This window comes from Lissotriton helveticus, chromosome 12, assembly GCF_964261635.1.
Source record: "Lissotriton helveticus chromosome 12, aLisHel1.1, whole genome shotgun sequence".
NCBI lineage: Eukaryota > Metazoa > Chordata > Amphibia > Caudata > Salamandridae > Lissotriton > Lissotriton helveticus.
In genome coordinates, this window is record NC_136073.1 from 164,472,347 (window position 1) to 164,489,083 (window position 16,737).

General features: G+C 41.1%; 1 protein-coding gene across 1 annotated transcript in view; it reads left to right on the plus strand.

Moving 5' to 3' along the window:
* The window catches only part of NAT16 (N-acetyltransferase 16 (putative)), a 141,667-nt gene that overhangs the window by 96,637 nt on the left and 28,293 nt on the right, over positions 1 to 16,737 (plus strand). The window contains exon 2 of the mRNA XM_078669898.1: positions 3,226 to 3,463. Within this exon, the coding sequence (XP_078526024.1) occupies positions 3,248 to 3,463 (216 nt within the window). The 5' untranslated portion in view covers positions 3,226 to 3,247. The remainder of the gene's footprint in view (positions 1 to 3,225; positions 3,464 to 16,737) is intronic.

The window sequence follows — 16,737 nt, forward strand, 5'->3', positions numbered from 1 at the left end:
CATAAAAGGATAGGCCTGTCCTATCTTTTTATGTGCGGAGACTCCACACTCATAAGATACTGCTAATAAAATTCATTTGTGTAAGTTAACGATTGTTTTCTATTAACAAAGGTATTTTACATGTAGTTTATTTATGACCGTTGAGTCTCAGCACATGAAAAGATAGGTCAGTCCTATCTTTGCATGTGCAGAGACTCCACAGTCATAAATATACTACTAGTAAAATGCCTTCCTGAAAACCAAACAATCGTAAGTATACATACAATTTTAGTGTACTTTTGTGATTCAGGACCTCAATGTTGATGGCTTCTGATAGTGGATCTCACACAAATGCTTAGTATTTCCTTTATCACACAGGTATTCCAATTCCTATTTTATCTTCCTCAGGGGACAAGAATAATATGAGGACTAAGTGTCACTCATCTGTCTATGGAGACCCTGACTCAGAAAGTTAAAGAACTGGCTTCAGTTTTGAAAGGTGACCCAGAATTTGACTCAGTACTGATTTGTACCTGATTCGGGTGCCGTAGGCGCTACACAGTCATTGAAAGCTTACACCTTCAAAAAGGTCTCATCAATCAACAACATGGCTTAAAACTAGTCCTCCAACATTGAAATCAGGTTGAAAAAAGACAGAACGCCTGTTGCTAATCAAGTTTGTCTCCAGTTGCAAAAGACAGTAAAAAATATATCTTAAAGCATGTCAAAATGCTGTTTTTACAGCTGCGTCTAAATATTTCCAGAAGCATATTTTTAGGGCTAATAATAACTAAATGTAACTTTTGATTTTTTTCTCCGTACGCTCTTATTGAGTCATCTTTCAGCTAACAAAAGAGAGAGTATCATAACAGAAAAGCATAAATAGGAATTAAAAAAAAAGCCTTTATGGATGTTAAAGCCTGCACCGTTGCAAGGCCAGAAAGCTACACAAATTTGTGAGAACAACACAAGAATAAAAAGATGGTAGAAGATAGATCATTTAATATATACCTATCTTGGATAGTCACTATGATAAATCAATTGATGCTATTCAATGCCTGAATCTCCCAAAAACATGTGACCTGCCCCTAATCCTACAACCAATAGCTTGCCCCAAATCTACAGCGCTAGAAATCTTATTCCATTACATGGAGAAGAGGATTTGTCTAGCCTATGGTACACGTCAAATTTTCGACAATATAGATGAGCTTATTTCCACGTTAATTAAGGAATTTAAAATGTTGAAAAGGGATCAAAAATGTAATCATGTTCAGTCCGTTTTTGTGCTCTGTTTGAACATGGGAATTTGATAGAACACCTCAACAGATGATTGTCAAAACTGTAAAACTGTACAATCCACTGGGACCTCCAAAGTCTTGGAGTCTAAATACAAAATCTAATATGGTGAGTCTTTAAAATTATTGTTTTCAGCACAACTATCAAAATACAAGATCTTCAAGGTATTTTAAAATATGTAAGTTAGTACTTTAGTAGTACTCTCTTTCCGTGCTCCTACGTAACTTTGTGAAATTTCCCCAAAACACCTAAAATGGGAATACAATTAGGTTATTCAGGCCATATTGATGTACAATTAATACAAACATAAAGTATTGTGCCATGTTTCTGGTTCAAGAAGGCATTTAAAGGTATGTAAAAGATATAGCCAGACTCATAAAGGCCTTTGTGAATTAGACCCAATGTGATCATAGTGAATGGTACATTCCAAAATGTCCGCTTCATTCAGTATATGGAACGAGTGGAACTGGACATAAGCAAGCGTTCTCTTCTAATGAATGTTAATTTGACAGATACTCATTTAGGCTAACTCTCCACATTCGGATAAACAACATACAATCACCAATCAACCACAAAATACAAAGTGGTACCATGTTATACCATGCATTATGCAGGGTGAGTTAAGTTACTTATGCAACTATGCTGTGCTTTAAAAAATTTTTTTTAAAGAAAGTACCTTTACTATTTTCTTTCAGTACTTATGAGACTTTGCTCTTCTCCTGGTGTTGAAAACTGTACTGGTTGTAATCTTACCTTACACTTTAATATTTGTTTTGTTCATTTATCAGTTATATATCTTGTAATTTATGTAGCGCTTGCTACTGCAAATGTTGCCATAGTGTAGCAATGTATATAAACAGCTCAGTGATACACATTATATCACTCCCAGAAAGATAAAATATTGAGATGCTCATATGGAGTAGAATGGTTAAATATTCGTATGTCACTATACAATATATGTTTTATTTAGTTTATGTTTAATTTACTTTTCATATAGCACTGCATGCAATGAATAGCCTCTAATCAATAGGAAAAAGCATTTGGCACTACATTTTACATACTAAATTCATACATATTTCTATATATTTGTTTCTCTTTCTCTGCAAGGCAAACTCTTCCTTAAACATATTGCTCCTGTCTTTTCCTTGTTTCTTTCTGTTCACTACTCTGTAATAGGAACACACATTTTCTTTTCAAATACAAAAGTGAGCAGGTGAGACTTACATCTCGAATTTCATAAGTAAGTCAAAGAGTCAAAGAAAGTTGTATCTTTCACAGAACCCTTTGTAATTGAAGGCATCTCTCATGTTGTAGTCAGTGTTGGAAGATATCCTGCTGTTTCTTGTGTACATGGAAGATGCATGTGATTGCCATTCCTTCTGACACACCTAGTAAGACACTTTAAGTGGCCCAGAGCATTGCACATTATCATTCACTTGAAGTGGGTTGGACGACAGAGCAGGCGACAGGCTCATGACAAGAGCTAAAATAAGCCAAGTAAATTGAGCTTTGTCCAGCTGGGAGTGTGCCATATGCTGATCTGGGGCCTCTCTTGGAAAGCCGAGGCCCACAGGTCCAGTCAGCTCGAATGAGAATCACATTTGTAGCTTTCTGAATATTTGACTGGCAATAGTGTCTGAACCGGATTTGAAAACATTTGTTGCCCATGCACATCATAACTCAACCACCATCAATCCCAAACGCACATACAACCTTGCAAGACTTGATCCTAGTCTTCACGCTAAACTTATGTAAGAGGCCAACTCACCTGGTGCTGGGACCTTGTCCTCAGTGACTAGTCATTCTCCTGGACTTGCTTTCAGCCTATTGTATGTGGCCATGTGTACCTGAAGATATGTGGCTATATCTAGCATAATGGAATACATGTTTCTTCTGTCTGTTAGTCATACCCTTGTCACTGATGCCCTTGTGCTCTTTCATTTTCTGCAGTTTCTCTCTCAAGACCTTCAGAATGAAGCTTGAAAATGGGATGCCCTCTCCTAATGGCTCAACCCCTGCTGATGACACTGACCTGGAGTTTGTGGTCGCCACTGAAGATGACTTTGAAGAGATCCTCGCCATGTCTGAAGGCATTTACGGAGGACTGGACTACCTGCCCAGCCGCTACCACACCTGGATCAATGAGGCTAACCGAACGGTCATCTTGGCTAAAAAGGAGGGCGAAGTGGTGAGACATGTGACGAGAGGTGTTGTGTGTGTGCGTATGAAGTAATCTTCCCTGCCAACCCATTGCCGGTTGCAGTGGAGGAGTCTGTAGTTCAGTTCTTAGCCTTGACTCTTTCAGTGGAGAAAACTGTATGGCGATCTGCCATCTCAGCTCATGATGGTCTTCCTCCAAGTCCCCAGTTACCATCTCAATGAGGTCTCTCTTGATATATGTACACAAGTAAAGAGCCTCTCTTTGACCAGAAATGCCAGAGAAGATATGATCTCTGGTGGTTTCCTTCACAGGTTCTCCCCGATCAGACAAAGAGTAATACTAGATGTTTCCTGAGCTATGATATCATCTCTCTATATCGATATGGAAGGTAGTCATTGCTTCCTCCAGAGCTGTGATGTCATCTCTCAGTCACACTGTTGTGGATAAAGTTTGCTTCTTCCTGAAGTATGATGTCATATCTCTGTGCCATTGTTTCGTTGCAGGCCACTTGGCATTTATCAGTATTTTGTACTTGACAATAATTAACCATTTTTCTTCTTAATCTTTTCTTCCATTTTTCTCCGATATAGGTCCCCTCCTCCCCTGCCCTATCCTCAACATGGACTCTTTGCTTTTCTCCTACATTTCTGTTCTCCCCTCCCCTCCCAGATTGATGATTTTAAGTTCTTGCAGGTGTGCCAAATGGATCAATTTTGACAATTTCTCTTTTAACCCCCTTCCTTGGCTCCCTCTCCCAATCTCAACTCCCTCATTGGTCTTCAGCCTCGTGAGGCAAAGATGCAGAGCACATGAGAAGAACAGTAAAGCAGCAGCTCCCCCCATCATCCCCATGCTGGCCAATGGGGATCACCGGGGTGGGGGGAGCTTGATGGAACATGGACCTGCCTATCTGAATTCCATCTGGTTCCATACTGGAAGGGGAAAAGGGGCAGGATGGCCCTGGTGATTGATGAAGGGCTGTCCTGTCACATAGGATCCCAAAGGAATACAGGGACAAAATCTTCTTACACCTTTGCCGGAATGGATGAGGCAAATGAGTCCTCCTAAGCACAGAGGTGTCCAATGTAGTTTCAGGATGTCCAAATCCATATCAAATTTTCTTTCCGGAGGATCACCACATAAAACACATTTACAGGCAATATGTTTAGATTCTGCTCATTTACACAGTCAATGTATAGACTGAAAATCTGGAATGGATTTGGCCATCCTGGATGGAGGTTGCCTTTGGATGTGTATGCTCGCTATGGCTTCTGTAACATAATATGACTCAGTGGTCTGCTTCATCAAAAATTTGCATTGACTCCCATCGTCCCTTCTTTGACATCACATTCTTTTGTGCCAGCTTGCAGAAGTGATGTCACTTGAGGAACTTAGTAGATTGCATGGCAAGAGAGAACCAGCCATGCCTTATGTAAATGATCATTGCTGTATGGGAGAACACATTTGCCTATCATCAAAATAAAGGAGTTCACAAGAAGTCACTGACTAAGAGTCATATTATGTTGTAAAGGATAAGGTATTGATATACTGGTGGACTAACACTAGTTCAAATGGGATATGAAACAGAGATGACTTTTATGTGTGTGGCAAATATATAAAGAGTTTCCTCATGAGTGTTTATTTGACATGTCTTTCTTCTTGCCCAGATTTGAACTTTTGAACGATCCAGGCCAATTACAATTTTAAGAATTCGGTATCCCGCCATTTTTTACTGCTGGTTCGGTTTAAGCGATCTTCTCCAGAATGCGGAGCAAGCTACAATCCATCAAGCATTGTGACTGCTGAATTGTTTTTGGCCTGGCTCATAGTTAATAAACTGAGTAACTGTGAGGGGAGTGCTTGTATGGGATTGGAAGGCACCCCATCTTTGGGAGCACAAACCCACAACCCCACCCGACATATCTGTCTTTAACTGGGGTGTTAGTTAATCTCTGAGTTCCGAGCAGAAACATAAAGTGAACTATATTGGGAGTGAAGTAGCTTACAGCCCAGTTTAATATTATAAAAGTAGCAAAAAAAAAACAAGTTTCCTCAGTGGTCTGTAACATCAGACCAAAACTTGAGCATATACAGGATCAACACATATAAAAAGAAAAGTTTGTTCACTGATAAGAGGAATACAGATAAAATATGATGTGTGACAACATTGCAATGGGCTTGGACAACAGAGATGCTATACTCTGTACATCTCTTGTCTATCATAGTCAATCAGAAAAGTAAAGAAATATTTAAAATTAATAATTCTCAACACTTGGAACTGCTGCCTATGAATCTCATACATAGCTACAGCGTGTATAGTAAACTAGTAGACTTTATTAGTATTTTATTAAAATTGCGTGTACTCATGCAAACAAAAGAGCAATAGGTGTCTCACATTAAATAGAATGGCAGGTTCAGATTTTTATTGTTGGTTATTTAAAACCATACAATTGTAAGGTTGATGTAACAAATATTAGACTGCTGCAAAAACTTGTAAAATGCAATGAGACTGCCAATCCAGAACATGAATGTGGTGTAGCATGTCACATTCTTCAAATTGCTAATATTTGATTGCATTTCCACAGTTCAGTCTTAGTCACTAAATCAAAACTGTTAAAAGCATGATCCAGAAACTTTATAGGTACTCCCAGTTGGGCCCCACCCCCACCTCCATCATTTTGGGATTCTCTCTACTGAGAGCATAAAAATGCCCTATGAATGAGTTAATGTCCTTTTCATTAAAGATTGCCATAACCATCTAAAGTATGCACTTAAGGCATGAAAGGAAGTCTATGAGCTGAAATTTGACTAGTTATGGTAAAAAAGGGAATTCATATAAATCTTTTTCTGATTAATGCTCGCATAGCAAACATTATAATGCAGGAATTGAGCCTAAACATATCTCGAAGACATATTTCTATACCCTTCTACCTAAACTCAACCTAGCCTTTAAACCAAAAGTTGAGATTAACTATAGGTTTAGCCCCCACCTTAAAATCTGTAATGGTTCATGAGGAGTTCCACAGTGATGCAATGTCCGAAACAAAAGTTCCACCCAGATCTCATATTTTAAAGAGCCTAATGAGCTAGTCCGAGATGGAAGCAAACATCGAAAAAACAAAATATTGCCATATCTGTTTGTTTCATTAATTTAGGTTCCAATATAATGTGGCTTGAAAACTTGAACTTGTGCAGTTTGAAAATTAATTAAGAAAACCAAAAATTGGGCAAGATCAATATATAAGCTAGTTTTTGTGGAGAAGACAAAGGCCCATAAGGCGATGATAGACCCAGCTTTGTGGAAGTCACTGTGAGCAGTGGGTCAATAGTGGGCAATGCCAAGTTGTATATAAATGTGTAAATGCATACGTTACAAATTTCAGCTGAGATTAAAGAATTTTCACCTGCAACGTATGCCCATCTCTTTCTTCCATTCATATTCCAAAGTAATTTTGTTTGGTGGAACCTTTCCCACATTTACCTCTACTACATGCTCTGCAACCAAATGCCACTACTACATATTTCATCAACACTTTAACTCAACATGATTACTTTAATATCATGCAAAATATTTCAAATATCCAAATGCTTAAATTTCCCCGATAAGAATATTCATAAAATGTGCAAAGTATTCCTGGTGCACCCTTCAATCCCAAAACAAAAAACAATATTAATTAACACCAATTTATTCATTCGTATAGTAGACTAAATACAAAACGTGCACATACAAAGCTGCAACCCACAGTAACATTGGGTTTGTGTAAAAATATAAGGTTTTATTAAAATAATTTGCCTACCTTATACCATTTTTCTCACCAAGCAGACCCTCATTAGATGCACTGCATACTGAGTGTACATTTTCTGTGAAGGTATCCCAAATAAAACACTTCATTATTTCAAGTGTACCCAGGCCTGTAATAATAATTTGAGCTGTGCTTTCTGAGCTGACTTGGTTCAGCTCATATGTCCAATGCATAATACCCCGAATAAGCAGCTGACCAGATATCTATGACTAGTCAATTTGCTGAAGTGACATTAATGAAATGTATGTCTGATGTGAAGTTGAAGCATGTAGTCAAATAGTGATGTATATTAAAGGCAAGGGACATCTCTTGCTCCTAATGCTATTGTGTTACGCATACATCTTTGGGTTTTTTAGTAGTATCAAATTGCCAAAATCACATCCCTTGCAAATTGCCGCCTTTAAACTGGAGGCTTAAAGTCAAGGTAAAGTCTGATCACATTCCCTAGTTCTCCTGCTGCACAATAGCAAAGGTGTGGTGCAGCGGGCCGGCCGGCAAACTCCGGAACACGGGGGCCACGGTTCGATCGCCGGCGGCAACAAGCCCAGCACCATATGACTCTGGGCAATAGCTCGCCTAATCTCCCCGATGACCCTCATTGCCTTGAGACCCTTAGGGGTGATTAGTTTGCGCTTTACAAATACTGGGTTATTATTATTTATTAATATTACTTAGGTTAAGATTGTACTCTAAATCACGCATAAAAATAATGTTGATCAGTAGTCCAAACCTTTTAGGTATAGTCCAGGAGAGGGTTTCAGAAAGAACTTTGAACTATTGGAATGGAATTTGATTGGCACCTCTGAATAGTACCAAGCCAGAGGCAGCAGGATATTGCTAAAGTGGAAATGTGCCTGCACAGTCAATTGACCAACACAAGAAGAATCAATACTGAAAATGACGAAAACCTCCCCACGCCACCCGGCTCCCTCTGTGCCTGCCAATGAAAGTGTTTTTATATGTAAATGGCCATCAATAAAGGGCGTCCTTGAACACCATTGAATCCTTATCTAGCCCAATTCCCCTACAGGCTATTTTCCTTCTACATCGAACACATCAAAAATGCTTGTCCTCTCCACAGAAATCAGCTTTGCCATATAACATGATATTTTCAACAATAACCGGTCCTGTTTCATCTCTGCTACATTACTTCATAGTTAGCTTTCTAGAATCAGAAGGTAGCCATCCCTGCCTTGTCACCGTATTCTCCATACTGGGATGAGTACATCACCCTGCTTTTTATATTACAACATCATTATTTTTTTGGAACTTGCTCCTAAAATAGACATGGATAAAAACAATACAGGTTTTCAAGCAAGGTTGATTATTGAGCTTGCTTTTCAATGACATCCAGTTTGGGCAAGAAGAAACATGTCGAGCTGTTTCCAACCAAAGAGCCTAGCTATCTGTTTGAAGAATCAAGACTACTCATAGAAATATGAAGGATTACCTAATGCATTATTAAGATGCTGAAGTGGAAATATTGTAAGATTTGCTAACAGAATTTTTGGGGGATCTTCAGCACTGAGCAGTGGGAGGGCAGCTAGAGTCTCACAGCTTTGATAGTAGGGCAACTGAGACTGACAGGACAGGAAACTTTGAATAAGGTGGTTGTAAGGTTGGGTTTTGTAGCAGGGAATGATATGTTTTCACACACTGTGGGCAGGCGGGATATGAATTTTAGGAGCCATAGACTGAGAAGTTTTGGACCAGAACAGCTGGTGTCTAGAAGGTTTTAAAAACATTGTAGGGTTAGGTTTGAAGGTTTTAAAGAAATAATTGTTCAATACAATAGATTTTGGAGCACAACAGTCTGCTGCTTGAAAGCTGGATAATTACAGGGTCTCAAGCATAATAGCATTAAGTTGAGTTGACTTTGAGCAAGGCAGTGCGAGGTTAGGAGGTTTTGAGACAAAAAAGCTATATAATAGTAAACTTTAGAGACTGTATTAGAAGAGTATTAAATGTGGACTGCGGAAGACCAGAGGTATATTGAGCTAGACAGTCAAAAACGTGCTAGTTCTGAACTAGGGCAGCTGAAAAGATGGAAGAATGGTGATTCTCAACATCATCCTTATTAATAGAAATGTTTCATTAAGATACACCAGAAGGCCATCAAGGCATCTATATATTGCTGTGGGCATCACAGAATAATAGACTCTCACTCAGATGACCTCACAATCATATTTCCATGTACGTTTTCAAACCAGACCTGCATGGTCACATCACAGTAGCCCCTCATAGAAGGGAGACATCCCTTCCTTCAACTGCATTCTTAATTAAACTCTGCTTGTTTGAATAAGCGAGAACGTCTTGTTTTTGTCAGAAGATTCAAATCCTCCATCTTTTCCCTTACATGATTCAAAACTTGAACCATCTACCCTGTACTATTTACACTTTTTCCATGAAATGCACAGAAAAGCATTCTAACCAGCTGGCTCTTAAACACACATAATTTCCACACGAATATGGCTGTTTACAACGCATGCAAATACATTGCATGTCTTTACAATGTGTTTGTTACAACAACCGCAATGTTACTATGTGTACCATTACATCGCAAGTCGTTACAACAACTTGCTGTAGGGGGCGCGCTGGACTTAGAAATAGTATTATTTACTATTCATACTCCAGTTTTTGCAACTGCAGGGAAGGTGTTGGATTGTATATCCAACACCAGCGAGCCCCCTTGGGCAAGTAATTGTAACGACTTGCGTTTGAATGGTACGTGTGGTAACAACGCGGTCGTTGTAACATCCACGTTGTAAAGGTACCACGTTGTGAAGACAGCGTTGTAAACACTGTTTCCCTTCCACACTAATCCCAGTTCTAGCAAATGACAAGTCTGTACAGAAAGAGCCCTTCCAAATGAGTTTGCAACCTGTCGCAAAAGATCTATGTAGGTCCTTATACTTGTTGCTGTTAGCTTAAGGCGGAGATCCTATCCGCAGTGTTTTGACACTGTAAAAGAATAATGTTTATATCACATTCTATCATCCACGCAACCTTTTTTCATGTTCCTTTTCAGTGTAGCCAAATATCAATATGCTGTTTTGGAAGAGCACCATCCTGCCCATATCCCTCAACAAATTATATATTGCTCTTTGTGAATCAATTGTTATGGGCGCTAGTCTGAAGGAAAAATTGTTCAATTTGTAAACATTTAATCATGCCACCCATGAATTTAGGGGCATAGAATATTTTTGTATATCAATTTTCTGGTGCAATTATCAGAGACCTGAATTGGTAAACCACTCCAAACTTGTATTAATTGCTAATGTATTGCTAATATTTGACCACTTGTGGCAATACACCTAAATACAGCTATCCAGACTTCTCTAGTCTGCACTCATTTTAAATCCATTATTCTATTTGCATGCAAACACAATAGGAGCAAGCCGCTCATAAATTCTGTACCTGCAATCCCTTCTCAATCACAGATGAATTTCAGGTCCTTCTTCTGTTGATTAATCACTGTTTACCTAAATCTTTCCGATTCTATATTTCACTTGCATTGATTCTTCCTTCCAACTAATTTTGTGGCAAAATCAGCGTATTCTTCACAAACTTTCAGAAAACCTCCAGGAAAATTATCATAATGTTCTCCTTGCACTTGCTACATCGCTTACTGAAAAGGTCCTCCACTCTTCACTAAAACAAAACAACTGCTTAAAATCCAAACCCTTTATTACCACACCTTTCTCTCCAGGTGTTTATCGTACTATGCATCACTTTATCTTCAAATTGATTGTTAAATCTCAAAATTTTGTCCAAATATTATTACTGTTCTTTCATGTTCGTTGGGGGAAACTCTCAACTGCTTTATTTGTCTCAGATTCCCTAACAAAATACTAATGTAGATTATATAGGGGTTCACAATGAACCATCAAACAGCACTGAGGTTAACGTTTAGTTTATAATAGTGAACCTCTCCATGAATGATCCAGACTTGCTAAATCATTGATCTCGTTCCCTATTCACACTCCTCACACTCACAGTTCTACAGTGCATTCTGAGCAAAATCCCTGACATGCAAAATCCCTGACATTACAAACATGCTGAGTAGTGCTCCTTTTTGCTTCACCTCCTGCACACTATGCACATTTCAAATTGCCACTCACATTTGTTGCCTTTTTATTGTTTTACCCTGGTTGTCTTCTTCTGCCTTTCCCTCATACTTTTCTACTTTTGTGATGGAGTAACCCACCCTCCAAACTCTAAATCAGGACCATAATCAGATGAAGCTGAATGGAGCCAAAACTGAAATAGACTCTCCCCATATGGGAACCTTACTTTCTGGCTGCCTTACCTTGGAGATAAAGTATTTCCCGCAGCACCTGTGAAAACTTTGGGAGTTTAAAAGTTTAACTCAAATAGATCAGAATAATTCTCTGTTCAGGTGGTGAATGTTTCAGCTCTGAGTTTTGAAAGGCATGTTTTTTTTCTTTTGTACACGAAGTTCAGATCATGAATGCATTTCTTTCCTAACAAAGAAACTATTGCAAAGCACTCTTCTTAGATCTTCTTGCTTATGCTCTGCATAAACTGCGGTTATTACCTAGTAATAGGTTTTCAGGAGAAATGCTCATCTTTCCTGGACCTTTGACTCTTTACACTGGTTCAAGTAAAATAAAGTGTTCTGTTTACATCTCTCTTCCTAGCACACAAAGCTATCCATGACCTCATAACAACACATTTGCAACAATTTACTTCCTATAAGTCTGGTCATCATCATCATAAAGCTTTATTCGATTTTTACAATCATAAAACCATGTGCGAACACAACAATAGATCAGAGTCCCACTTTAAAACAAATATCGGGCATGAATTCATATAAAACCCCATGAATTAAAACAACCAGTAAAACCACAGGTTAAAAGAATAAAACATTGGACATATTCACATTACATATATACAATATAAAAATTATTAAATCTAATCAAGGACAGTGTGCAATTTGGCGGGCCCTCAGGATCCATGCCCAGCCTAAGAATTTCGCCATAGCTAGTACAATGGGTAAAGATGTATCTGTACACAAAATTCGATCATTATTTAAGATTTAAAGATGCTTCCTGTTGGAAGTTCCAAAGTCTAGCCAAACCACCATGTGTGGAAGAACGTTCTCTTTGGCAGCTGCTACCAAAGGGAACTTGCCTCCCGAATCCAACCAAGCAATTCCCGCTTCACTTAAATAAAAAATAATATTTGACCCTATCTTTCTGTTGGTATAGGATACTTACAGCACCAAGAAACCCACCTGCTGAATGACTGCCCTCAATAATTACCAAACACAAACACTATGTCCTCCCTTTTTCCTTCCTTTATTATCTCTGTATCTTCAGGTGCACTCTGCCCTATCCAACAACAAGTCTCCCATTATAGGAGTGCTCAGCTTAATTGCAACACTCTACATGCACACACGTAGGTGCCTGGTCCCCACACCACTTTTTTCCACTTTTTTTGTGATCAATGACACAAATTCCTATAGAACTGGTCTTCGTGGTCCACTGGGCACTGACGCCGCATGTATGCAACACATTCTCTTTGTATAGTTGGTTTTGCAGCACAGGCAAATGCACACGTGCACACAATCTTCACAGTGCAGAACAAGAGGCATCATGTTCGCCTCCCCTGGTTTCGGCACTGGAATACCAGCCGGATGGGCTAGTCCAGGATTCTCCAAAGTCAGTCCTGGAGGGCTCGATCCATATTAGATTTTTTTAGACAGCTACATTTATCTAAGTGGGGATATGCAAAATAATCTGGCATGAATCCTGCCCTCCAGGACCAACTTTGGAAAACCCTGCACTAGCCAGAAGTCATATAATGAGCAAATCAAGCTAACTACAAACTTCAGATGTACACTTTTGTCCCACCTGATGTGAATGGTGACATAAGTATAATACCTAGAAAACCAACATCCAACTCACCGTGGCAAATGGTCATTGACTTCGATAAGGAGTGCATGCCTGCAGCATACCCCAAAACACAGAACTGCATTTCCTGCAGAGGAAGAAACAACAAAAGTCACCATGAGATCACTGTGGGTGGGGGGATAATCCAGGAAGTAGTGCAAGAAAAAATGTTCTTACCACCCAACAACCTCAAGAAGTTCTTTCTCTTACCTCTGCACTGCTGGTGTTACTGCAAGGCACTTTTCTGGTCTCTGTGGCTGTGTGGTGGGGAGCCTGTATTTGAAGGTAGAGCCTCACACCTCACCTCATCAGAAGTTGCTTCCGGATTCCATCCCCACCCGCATGTGGTAATTATAATGTCTTTATTGGTAATAAAAAGTGATTCTCATCACACACTCTAGGAGGATAACGAAACCCCGGGCAATGGCTAAAGCCTATACCACAAGGTCTCTCAGAAGTTCAGACAACACTCAAAGCAACTTAGCTTTAAGGCTACAACACACAGTCAGTCTAGCTGCCTCTCTATATGTCTCCCTTTCTCTCTTCCTTTCCGTTTCGCTCTCTCTCCCTTTCTCACACCCTAAGTATGGGAGGTTTGGAGAAGCTCACACTGAGGCTGGGTGATTTGGAGCTTTGCACACTGATGATGGCTGGTTTGGGGCAGCACATACAGAGGGTGGGTGGTTTGGAGCAGATCACACTGAGGATGGGAGGTTTGGAGCAGCACATACTGATGTTGGGTGGTTTGGAGCAGCACACACAGAGACTGGGAGGTTTGGAGCAGCACACACTGAGGCTGGCTGGTTTGGAGCAGCTCACACTGGGGCTGAGAGTTTTGGAGCAGCACACACTGAGGCTGGATGGTTTGGAGCAGCTCACACTGAGAGGTTTGGAGCAGCACTCTCTGAGGCTGGGAGGTTTGTAGCAGCACACCCTGAGGCTGGGTGGTTTGGAGCAGCATACTCTGAAGCTGGGTGTTTGGAGCAGCACATACTGTGCTGGGTGGTTTGTAGCAGCACACCCTGAGGCTAGGTGGTTTGGAGCAGCTATCACCGAGGCTGGGTGGTTTAGAGCTGCACGTCCTGAGGCTGGGATGTTTGCAACAGCACACACTGAAGCTGGGTGGTTTGGAACAGCACACACTGAAGCTGGGTGGTTTGAAGCAGCACACACTGAGGCTGGGTGGTTTGGAGCAGAACACTCGGAGGCTGAGTGGTTTGGAGCAGAACACACTACAACTAGGTGGTTTGGAGCAGCACACACTGAGGCTGGATGGTTTAGAACAGCACACACTGAGGCTGGATGGTTTGGAACAGCACACACTGAGGCGGGGTGGTTTGGAGCAGCACACACTGAGGCTGGGTGGTTTGGAGCAGAACACTCGGAGGCTGGGTGGTTTGAAGCAGAACACACTAAAACTAGGTGGTTTGGAGCAGCACACACTGAATGTGGGTGGTTTGGAGCAGCCCACACTGAGGGTGGGTGGTTTGGAGCAGCACACACTGAGAGTGGGTGGTTTGGAGAAGCACACTCTGGGGATGGGTGGTTTGGAGCAGCACTCCCTGAGGCTGGGTGGTTTGGAGCAGCACTCTCTGAGGCTGGGTGGTTTGTAGCAGCACTCCCTGAGGCTGGGAGGTTAGGAGCAGCATGGCCTGATGCTGGGTGGTTTGGAGCAGCAAACACTGAGGCTGGGTGGTTTGGAGCAGCAAACACTGAGGCTGGGTGGTTTGGAGCAGCACTCTCTGAGGCTGGGTGGTTTGGAGGAGCACTCCCTGAGGCTGGGTGGTTAGGAGCTGCATAGCCTGATGCTGGGTGGTTTGGAGCAGAAACACTGAGGCTAGGTGGTTTGGAGCAGCAAACACTGAGGCTGGGTAGTTTGGAGCAGCGCTCTCTGAGGCTGGGTGGTTTGGAGCAGCACTCCCTGAGGCTGGGTGGGTTGGAGCAGCACACACGGAGGGTGGCAGTTTGGAGCAGCACACTATGAGGATGGCTGGTTTAGAGCAGCACTTTCTGAGGCTGGGTGGTTTGGAGCAGCATATCCTGAGGATGGGTGGTTTGGAGCAGAACTCCCTGAGGCTGGGTGGTTAGGAGCAGCATAGCCTGATGCTGGGTGGTTTGGAGCAGCAAACACTGAGGCTAGGTGATTAGGAGCAGCATAGCCTGATGCTGGGTGGTTTGGAGCAGCACTCACTGAGGCTGGGTGGTTTGTAGCAGCACTCCCTGAGGCTGGGAGGTTAGGAGCAGCATAGCCTGATGCTGGGTGGTTTGGAGCAGCAAACACTGAGGCTGGGTGATTAGGAGCAGCATAGCCTGATGCTGGGTGGTTTGGAGCAGCACTCCCTGAGGCTGGGTGGTTAGGAGCAGCATAGCCTAATGCTGGGTGGTTTGGAGCAGCAAACACTGAGGCTGGGTGATTAGGAGCAGCAAACACTGAGGCTGGGTGGTTAGGAGCAGGACCACAGACACAGAGAGACATAAAAGGATTGTTTCAAGACTGCAGGGCTAAGTAGGCTCTACCAAAGCACCCTGAGAGCAGAAGTGAGGGGTTATGGGTGCCTTGAGAAGCTTTGAAATAAGCCAGATTAAGTCAAGTCAAGTCAAAAGGCTTTATTTCGATAAACAATTATCATAAAAGCAACACAGAAATCACAGTAGAACAATTTTAAAAACGAGCGTGAACATACAATGAAGATTTAACTTATTTAGAAAAAATTAGCAAAACAATACATTAGTCAATCAATTTAAAATATGTAGGCAATCGATACTAGCTTTTTAGTTCATTTAGGTCTTACAAATTTGCAAGGCAGTTCATAAAACAATTCATTTAGGCAGTGAATTTAAAATAAAATTAAACAGTCAATTTTAGCCTTTTGATTCGAATGGACCAAGCCCACGATGAAAATTTGGCTAAGGCACAAACGTAGGTCGCACGGCTGTCAGATATTAATATCCTAATTGCAGCCGCATGGCTCCTAGTGCCCAGCTGCCGACATAAGTTTTTGAGCCAAACCCTCCTGGGAATTGTATACTCTCTGCACTCAAACATAAAATGTGCCAATGACTCTGGTTTATCAAGGCATGCTGGGCAGAGCTCTGTGGTTTGCACACGAGATTTCCAATGTGAAGTAAAAGAATTAAGGGGGAGGGTTCCTATTCTAAATCTAAAATACAAAGCCCTGTCAAAAGGTTTTTCAATAATGTCAAGGTAGACTTCCCGTTTGGGTTGATCTTTAAACTTCAGAAAGTCCTCCGTAAGTCTACCCGTGGTGGTACTAGTATTCCTCTGAGAAAGGATCCAGTCCCAATAGAGTTTCTTAAGGGTTAACTTTGGCGGTGAGGTTCTATTTGCCCATGCTTCATTCAGGCCCAAGTTTGTTAACAGCATCTTCATATCCCTCAACCAATCAAGCCAGATTAAGGCAACTTGTCTCCGGGGAGGTTTTACAACAATCCACGTAATCTTTGGTATCAGTACTTGAAGCATCTCAATACCTTATTTCATATCGAAGTTCTCTGATTTCCCAAACATCGAGACTGCAGCAAAAATAGTTATTTCAAAAGGAAGTGTGTGTTTCTGTGGGTC